The sequence below is a fragment of the Apteryx mantelli genome, chromosome 1, assembly GCF_036417845.1.
Source record: "Apteryx mantelli isolate bAptMan1 chromosome 1, bAptMan1.hap1, whole genome shotgun sequence".
Classification (NCBI taxonomy): domain Eukaryota; kingdom Metazoa; phylum Chordata; class Aves; order Apterygiformes; family Apterygidae; genus Apteryx; species Apteryx mantelli.
In genome coordinates, this window is record NC_089978.1 from 168,463,646 (window position 1) to 168,473,381 (window position 9,736).

The following is a 9,736-nucleotide window of genomic DNA, read 5'->3' on the forward strand; positions in this document are numbered from 1 at the left end:
GCAAGTAGGACAGCCAGCGGGACAGGCAGCTCCTGCGTTTGCTCTGGCCAATGGGAAGCAGCTGCCATGGTAAATGTTAAACATGAGAAGGGCATGTTATAGCTCCCTGGGCTCATTCGGTTGCCACCCTGCACGAGAGGTGAGGGCTGTCTAGTCCAGAAGTCTGCCCAATCATGGCCAAGACTTTGGGCTTCAAAGGAGGGTTCATGAAACCTGCAAAGAAAGCAGCTCTGAAATAGTTTCCTTATAGGGGAAAAATGCCTCCTGGCTCCCTATGCATTAGAGTTTGGCTGATGTTTTGAAGCAGGAGTTATTTCCCTTCAGAAACACACTCTTATGCTTACTTATAACACATTCTTCACATAAACCTCACTGCAAAACTCTGAAGGACAGCACCAGGAGATCTACTTCAGGAAAGAATAAGACACTCATGCAGAAAAGAAGAAAGAAACTGGTTTTATTCTTGGGACACTGAAGTCTTGTTACAGCATCTAGCTGCATCCCCCTGACTGTTTTTTGCCTGCACAAGGATGGATTTCAACAGGGTAGGGCACCACATACAGACCAGGAGACCATCACGGGAGGTAAGCAGCCATTTATGATGAGTCAGAGCACATGGCAAGTGTAACTCAGATAGGGATTTTCCAGGGACCAGTCCGCCCTGCCAGGAGAATCGAGGAGCTGGCGAGGTGACCTTGTTTCCTAGAAAAGGCACTTCTGGGACCGGAGTTGGTGTAGAAGGGGACATGGAGGCAGCAGGAGAAAGTACTGGGAGCAGGAGAGGGAGATGCTTCCCAATTTAACCCATTATGTGTCATGATGGGGCAGTGGTGAGAACGGGAGAGTTATTTTCAGTGTACCAGAAGAAGCAGCAAAGGCCGTCTGCAGGCCTGTGCACAGACTGAGGCTGGCACAGAGCCCCCTGCATCCGCAGAAGGGGCTGTGAGGGCTGCGGCCAGCCGCAGTGGCAGGAGTGGGAGCAGCGTGGTGGACATGACCTGCCTGGAGCCTGGTGCAGGAGGCAGGGGGACGGGAGGGGGAAGGCAAACTGAGTGAACTCATTCGGTCCATTCCTTTTTGATGGACAGGTTCCACTCCCAAGTGAGATGGTCGTGCTTGTCATCATCCGTGAAAAAGGACTTGTTGTGGTAGGTGCCTCGGGCCAGCATACCCTTCGGGGCCTCTTCAATCGGCGTCAGGAACTCGTACTCCTCTGGCCGCGGCCCATAGCTGCCAACCATGAACGTGGCTTTATCCACTAGAAGAAAACAATCCACAAGGGACGAGCCTCTCAGGTGGGGAATAAACAAGGGGAGAAGAGACCAAGAGCATGAGCACAGATCACAGATGGAAAGCAAGCAGTGCGGAGAGAAAGGGACAGAGGTCAGCAAAGGGGACAGAATCAGCAGAGGAAACAAGAAATTGGATGACGTGAAGCACAGGAACAGCTGAATAGATAGAAGGATGGACAGGCAGATGGACAGATGGGCAGACAATTCAGTCTGTACCCTCTCTCATGTACACGCTGCTGGAAGGGAGTGGATATACATAGCGTATTGCTAGAGATCTCTCTTGATCCCTTCCTACTTCTCTTTTAGTGAGAAGACAATGCATCTATGCTGAATGGGATGCCAGAGCCTTAGAGGTGGCTGCATGCAGAGATGTGAATGTAGGATACATATGTGAAATGGGGCTTTCCTCTGCCTAGCCTAGGCAGGGCAGCACTGTACAAACGAGAGAGGTGATGGGCAAAAACAGGACCCCGCGGACAGTGCAAAGCTTCATAGAGCAGCTCTGCGTTTTGCCACATGCCTCTGGAAGACTTTTAGGGGGTGATAAGCTCTGCAAAGGCTGTGCACTCTATAAGGGGTAAGACAATCTGTGGGGCAGGGTGGGGGGGTGGACAGCTCTGTATGGAGAGGAAATCTCTGTGGCAAGCACTGTCTAAACAGTGTCTCTGGGGACATCTCTGCTGCAGACTGTGGTATAGCATACAGATACCAGAGCTGGCTTGCAGGGAGTTCACACAGACACAGGAAGCAGTTGGCCTGGGTGACTCAAAGTTCAGGCTAATGCACTCTGCTGGGAAGTCTCCTACGTGGCAGCAGAGAGGCCGATTGGGCCAAGGGGGGCTCTGTCCCAGCCCAAAGCTGCAGGGGACACTTCTGTGAGCAGAGGGGGCTTGTGGGGGTTGGAGCATTGGTGTGCAGGGCAGGAAGGTCTCTTACTCACCCTTCACCCCTGTCCGGTAGGTGTGCTGCACGTATTTCAGTCCTGACACAATGTCCCTGTTTACCTACAAGAAGTGACCAGGAATAAGTGTTACAGCGACAGTTTTGGTACACTTATCTGTTTTTTTTCTCTCCTCAGAGACATGCCCATCTTGGCTCCCTACACCACTGCTCCCAAGGGCCCAGCAAAGGACATGTACTGCTGAGGGGAGCCCTGATGTTATTCCTCTACAGTCTCCCAGAGACCTGTGGCATCATCTGTGTGGCTGAGGGCATCTCCCACCCTTCCCCATCTTTCTCCTGACTCTGAGGTTGACTGGAGCGCATCAATCAGCTTCCCACGATGGGCTGACAAGGGCAAACCAAAGTGAAGCAGGGAGTTCCCAGATAGTACTTTCCATGTTGAAAACTGAAAATGGTGACTGGAGTCATCCCTTTAGCACAAAGAGGTGGACAAGATTAGCTGAGCTCTCCCTGCTGCCCTGTAAGATCAATGGGGAGCTGGCAAGTTTCTTTTCAAGACATGGAGGGACATAGTTTTTGTCCATAATCTTTCCTCAAGTCTCCCAAGGATAGCCTGGACATATCCCTTGCTGTCCCCACCCAGCACACACTGCCTCCCTGCAGCATGATTCAATCTGGAAACAAGATGGGCAGATCCTTTTACATCCCAGGAGACAATTCACATGGTGCCAGCCCTTTCTAGCTTTGGGACTGAGGGAGGGAGTTAGAATAACTTGTCTGGTTCCAGGCGTCTTCTATCAACAAGGCTGAGATACGTATGGAAATGTTTCATAGCACAAAGAAGGGCTGGAGGTGTCCCTGGGGACAAAGTTATCTCCAGGACAGTGAACAAGCCTCAGAGAAGGAGGGAAATCTTTCCCACAGAACCCACATATTAACACTTTCCCTCTCTTGTTTCAGGAGACCTATCCGCCTTTCACTTTCTCTGCCAAATCCAGCTTTGTTTGCAACAAACATTTGTGAAGATAATCACTTCAGTGCTGGATGCCACACTCCACTGTGTCCATGTTTCATTTCCAATTGGAAACAGGCGAAATGGCTGACACATGCTGATTGGGAGAGGGGAAAATGAGCCTGTTTGGGTGTATCAGGACACAGAAGATTTCAGATATCTTCAGCCAAATGCTACAATATTTCATCTTTTTACGCATTCATTAAGCCCAGCAATGCAGACTGAATAAGTTATAAAAGTACTTCATAGAAAGCAATCTTCTCCTTCCCTTACATTCCCACTATGTGTGGATTAAAGATTTTCTGATGGCTAAAAATTCAAGCCAAACTTAGCCAAAACTACCTATCTGGTGCCAAAACTACCTGCTGTTCACCATCATGGATGGATAGGAAGCAACTTTTTCCAAAAGATGAGCAAACAACAGCAATCCCTGGGAAAAACTGGTCCTATATTGAGTAGAATGACACCTAAAGCTAGGGGTGCTTTCCTTGGGCCTGGCTTTCTGGCAGGCATGCTGCCAACTCTAATTATCTGATAGACTGCTGGTGACGGGCTTCAGCAACTGATGAGAAGCAACCAGAAGGAAAGCAACTCACTTTGAAGTGGATCTTAACTCTGTATTCAACTCCCTCCTTTAATACGAAGGTCTCTTTCTTCAGTGCTTCAAGGTCACCTGTAAGGAGAGATTCAGGCCATTAGTTAGAGGAGAGAGAGACCACACGCAGGGGGCTGGGATGGAACTGGGATTGGTGTGGGAGGTGAGCATCCCTTTGAAAGACTGCATGCCTGGAAGAAGAATGTACAAAGGTCTGTACAAGCATTCGCACTGTGAGCATACATGCACAGAAATGCCTGGGCCTGCGTATGTGCATGTGCTGTGTCCACATCTGTGTAGGTAATGCACGAATAAATACAGGTCAGATATGCATGACGACATTTATGTACAGACTCACAGTTAGGTATTCATGGGAGTGTATAATATGTTTCACCCGTGCCCAGCACCAGGCTCGGGTGAGCGGGTGATAGTAGCCGGGCATGTTTCACAGCTCCTGCCTGGTGCACGAGGCTGCCCAGGCTCAGCAGGGCTCTGCGTGGTTTCAGTTGAACAGGAAACCTCTCTGCTGCTCCAGGCCCAGCTTCCTCTTACTGCTAAAAAGCCCATATAAGGTGAAGCCTGAATCTCTCCCCATGTCCCCAGGAGCCGGAACTACAGTATTGCTCGATTCTGAAGTTTCAAAACAGTCTGTTACCCTAATGACTGCACATGCCTTGTGCTTGTGAGACCTAATTGAAGGGAAATAAGAGCAGAAAGCAAGAGAAACCCAAGAGCTCCTAGAGCACGCTAAATGAAGAAAAAGACCCTTGACACTTTCCTCTGTTACATCTCCTTGTCTTTTTCATAAATGTGTACCTTAAATAAGCAACAAGGCTAAGGTATCCCCAGGGTTCCTCTACAGCCTGCTGTAGCATCCCCAGGACAAACTCCTTTTCAATTTGAAGCATGCCAGGGCCTTTGCTTGTTCCCCTGTGTGCCCGAGGAGAGTCTGTACCTACCTGTAAGGTCCATAGTGATTGGTCCTGGAGCAGAGTCACATACCAGGGTGAGTCGGGTGACCACCACGTTGGGAGCTGTTGGGTCTGCAGGGTAGGAAAGTTAGGGGGAAGCTGTCAGCTTGCAAAATTAAATGTGGGGGGAGGGAGGGGAAACTAAAGAAACATGGTTGCCTTCCCACACAGACACTACACTTGCACAACAGGGCCCATGCATCTGCACCAGTTCCTCAGCAGGGATCCCTCCAGTCACCATTCCAATACCCAGAGACCCTTCCTCTACAGGAGACTCCCTTCTTAAGATCCTTCTGAGCAGCAAGGTCCCCTTTAAACGTATACCGGTCCCCTCCTGTTTCTCACCCCTCAGGAGCCCCCCAAGGCTAACACACCTCCCACCACAGGTCCCTACCCTGTGCTAACACTCCCTACTACTTTACACCTAATGGTCAGGGCATCCTTCCTACCTCCTTTCTGTGCATCTCTCTACCTGCCCATCCCCAGTCCATCCCCATCCCATTTCAGCAGAAGCAGTGTGCATGCCTGGCCAAACAAGCTCCCTCTTGTCTGGGGCTATCTCACCCCCTGCCCACAACACACTGTTGTTATGCATCACCCCAACCTCTTTGCATCAGGGCACTCCAGCTTACCTGCCACTACGGGCCCATCTCCCAGCAGGGACTTCTTGTACTTAGCGAGGCTTTCGTCGTCCTTGTCCAACTCTTGCAGCTCCTGCAGTGTTTTCTGGGGAGGAGGTTTGTAGTTGAGTTTCCCATCCAGCTCATCATCATCTTCCTCCACATGAGGTTCTTGGGTCTTCTCAGTCATGGTCACTTGGTCTGGGTAACAGAGGACGGGGCAGTTGATGGGATTGCTCCACAGGGAGGTAGCGTCCCCGGGGGCACTTGTTCTGGGCACAGTGCAGCTCAGTCCCCCAGGCTGCTGGGCAGCCACCTGGTCCCACCACCGAACTCAGTGGTATCGTCACAGGCAAATGGCGGCAGCGATCAGCTGCAATGCTGACGCTGCTGTGCCGATACTCTGGCTTCAATACAATCCCCCTCCTGCCCCCTCTCGTCTCCCTGCAGGCATGATGCGCACACGCAGACCTACACCATTCCTCCCTCCTGGGGAGGAGGCTGCGGGAGCTGAGCCTGAAACCAGAGTGATTTACAGCCACTCTGTGCAGCGTGATTGCTGGCCAGCAACCCTGTAATTACAAGCCACCACACAAGGCTTCAGCATTCGCCAGCTATCTGGCACAAAGAGCCACAGCCAAACACCAGGGCATGGAGAGACATGAATATAACCAAGGCTGGAGGTTTCATTCGCCCTCTCGTAATGGGGTTCTAAGCCCCACTCACACAGGGTTTCACAAAGAAATTAAATACCTGATAGCAACTCCCTTATGTGAGCAAGTTAATGAAAGCTCTCAAGAAAACAAACCCGCTTCAGTCTATCTGCTTGTGTTCCTGGTGTTCGCTCCTAGGAATAGCTCACTCCACTACTGGCCAGGTCTCCTTCCTGCTGAGGAAGCATGAGGCAGGTGCCTGCAACAGCATCTAGCCCAGCTGCAGAGTGGCTCTGCGTACCTGCGCTTTGTCAGAAAGGCTTCTCGGGAAGGAAAGGAAGTCAGGCTGGAGCCCACGTTCACGCTGTCAGCATTGCTGGGACACAGGCCACTAAAGGCAGGAAGACAGGGAAGCCGCTTGGGTGGCGTCCCAAATGGGAGCCAGAGTGGGGAGAGATCAATGGGCGGGCAACCAGGCGAAGTGTGTGAGAGAGGAAAGCAGGAGACAAAGGAAGGTGCAAAGGAAGGGGAGGTGAGGCAGGACTGTGTCAGGTCCCCCTCACTCAGCCGCTGGCCCCGTGGAGCCAGCCCCATGCTCTTGGCTACTTTCTGATTCTTCAAAGAAAAACTAAAAAAATGAGCAGTGCTCTGGTGCAGTGGATAATGCAGACAGCCAAGGCATTCCTTTCTGTATGGCAGCAAGGTCATCTGGTCGAGCTATGCAGATCTCATTTCATGTCACTTTATCCTCATATTAACTCCTTTTCCCAGTCCCTGGTTATTTGCAGTTCCTTCATAAAGCCCTTTATCCCTCTCCACAGCAGCCCTTTATCCCTCTCCACAGCTACAGCCCTAGTATTTGCCCCTGCTCCCAAAAGTTAAGTTGGGAGCTACTGGAATAGCTTTCCTGCTCATTAAAACAGAAAGGAAACAAAAAAACATGCTACAGCTCAGGGTGAATCAGCAAGTGGAATCAGGCAGCAATGAGTAATACGCAGACCTCTAATTGCAATCCCAGTGCAGTGAGACCAGCGGAGAAAACTCAAGGAGGGGTGTGTTGGCAAAGGCGCTTAGCAAGTTACAGAGGGACAGAGAAGGACCAAACAGCACAAGAGCAAGCAGCCTCAGCCCGGCATGTTAATGGACAACAGCTATGATGTAACATTCTGTTGCAATGCCATTTTGCGATGAGTCAGGAACCAGTGCAGGGAGAGCAGCTGAGGGGGAATCCCAAGGCAGAGGGACAGGAAGGAAGGAATGTCCCAGCAGACAACTGCTCTGGGCTGAGTAATGCCCAGCCCTGGCTCTGGGAGTGCAAAGGACACCTGAGTACCATGGGAAAGGCACCTGAACTCACCCTCATGAGGAAGGAAACCAGAAGCTCCCTCCTGAAAGAAACGACTGCTCATGCCCCACACCCCACTGCTCTGCAGCCTCAGCATAGCCACCTTGCAAAGCCCCCGATCCCCCAGAGCTGTTCCACACCAGGCACAGGGTGCGATGAGCTGCAGCAGCCCCCATGAGGTCTTGCCTTCCACTTTGGCTCCAGCTGCAGATCTGAGTCATCTCCACTCTCCCAAATTTCTTCACGATACTGGGCTGCATCTGCCACCACTAGAACCACAGAGCAGAGCTGCCCGTCTGCCCTTCATCCTCCATTGAGGTTTGATGGCTTATCACAGATGAGGGAGGGACACAGGAAAAGGAGACAGAGATCTCTGCAGCCCCACGCCGAGAAAAGGAAAAGAATAAAGGGCTGGACCGGCTGGTTGCTCCCCATCTCTCAGACTGTCCCCTCCCCTCATACATGCAGCAGAGACTTTTCCTGCCAGCCTGTGTGAGCAGCTCACTTGAGGAGGGGATGCTTTTAGGGCTCTGAAAACCTGGACGGGCAGCCTGCAGCACCAGCAGCTCCTAGCGGATGGCACCAACCAGTCTCTGCTCCCACAGGAGCAGAGGCCTCAATCAGACCCTGTTCCAGGGTTTCTCCCCAAACTGTGGCCCCGTCCCTGCCAAATTCCCAGGCAAGGAGGTGGCCAGCAGGAAGCTCACGCCTCAGCCACCTCTGCCCCTCTCATGCACAGCTGCATCCCAAGGCTAGGGGAAAACACCAGGGGTGGAGGGGAAGAGCATGAAAAGCCAAGGAGAGGGAGCAAGCTGTTCAAGGAGAAAGCTAAGGATGGGCACGAGGCCTGGACACCAAATCTGCTTGCTCCAGTCCTGGGACTGGTCCTGCCTTCAAAGAGAAACACGCTACCGGGTTCAGGCACCTGAGCCTCTCCAGGGTGAGGGTGTGAGTGCCTGTCAGGGTCCCTGGGCTCCTGTGTCAGGGCTCAGGCCAAGGGCCAGGCTGGCAAGAAGAGCCCCCAGGGGCTCAGGCCAAGAACCTGACTAAAAATGAGAAAATTAACCCTATAAATGCTTTACACAAAGAGAGACGGGGCTGATTTGCGGCCGCATTTTCCTTGCTTTCCTGCAGCCCCAACTCACAGTCGTGCATCACCAGCACCTCTGAGGCCTGGGGGCTTTCACAAAGCCACAAGGAGAGGGACAAAGGCAGAGTTTCGGGACTCTCTGCCAGGGAGAGACGGCTTCACGAGGCCGAGGAAACATCCCTGCTGCAGGATGTTAGCTGTGCAGGGGGGGTCGGTGGCTGCTCCACACCTGCAGCATGGGAGGGTGGGAGGCCAGGAAGGGGGCGTAGGCATCACTTCAGCCCCCTGTGCTGCCACTGGTCCCCCCCGGGCACAGAGCGGGGGGCGCAGGGGCATCACCGCGTTCATGCATCCTCTGCGCATCACATTTGCTCCCCCGAACCGTCCCCAAATCTAGGGCTTATCTCCGGGTCTGGCAGGGAGCGTGCAACTTTCCGCGGTGGAGGCATAAGGCCCTGGCCCTAGGGGCACCCCCGGCGTCCCCTGGGGGCAGCAAGGGAGCCGGGAGACACCTCGTGTCACCCCCCCCGCCACCCCGGGGGTGCAGGGCCGGTCTGCCCCACCGCGCTGCAGCCTCCCGCTTCCCCGTCGGGCGCCGGCAGGGCCCCGGCGCCCCGTTCCCGGGGCAAGGCTGGGGGATGGAGCCCCGCGCCGGGAACAAAGGCGCGAAGTTTGGCACCGCCGCGGCAGAGCCTTTCCCTCTCTCCCCCCGCTGTCCACGACCCCCCCTTCCTCGCCTTGGCCGCGCTCATACTCACTGGCTGAGCGGCGTCTGCGTCCGGGGTCCTTCTCCGCTCTCAGCTCTCAGCTTTGAGCTTTGGCAGTTGGAGCAGGAAGGAAGTTGGTGGGAAAAAAAAAATAATAATAACGCGCACACACACGCGAAAAAAAAAGAAACCACCAGCAGCAGCAGCAGCCCACTCGAAGAGGAAGCCCTGAGCAGCAGCGTGGCTGTGCATGCTGCAGCGCGCAGCTTCTGCGGGACGTGGCGGGGGCCGGCGGGGCGCGCGGCGCTGCCCCGCGCGGCGCTTTGTGCGCGGGCGAGAGCTCCGTGCCGTGCCGTGCCGTGCCGGCCGCTGCGTTGCGGAGCGGAGGGGAGCGGGGGGCTCTTTGTTCCTCAGCCCTGTGGGGTTTTTTTTCTTTATTTATTTTTCCACTTGCTGGGGTGCAATGAGGGCAGGTTTCGAAAGCTCGTCCTGATTTACAGCAATTAAAATGAGAGGAGCATCAGGCTGAGCACATATGTGCAGACATG

The 9,736-nt window shown here is 53.5% G+C and overlaps 1 protein-coding gene across 1 annotated transcript; it reads right to left on the minus strand.

The window, feature by feature from the left end:
- Positions 1–440: 440 nt before the first annotated feature.
- ARHGDIB (Rho GDP dissociation inhibitor beta) lies at positions 441–9,531 on the minus strand. The gene is made up of 6 exons (XM_013947211.2): positions 9,240–9,531; positions 5,406–5,594; positions 4,762–4,845; positions 3,804–3,880; positions 2,233–2,296; positions 441–1,258 (listed from the first exon to the last, which is right to left on the minus strand). Exons 2-6 carry the CDS (start codon positions 5,581–5,583, stop codon positions 1,059–1,061), a joined length of 603 nt encoding a protein of 200 aa, XP_013802665.1. The 5' UTR covers positions 5,584–5,594; positions 9,240–9,531; the 3' UTR covers positions 441–1,058.
- Positions 9,532–9,736: the final 205 nt, after the last annotated feature.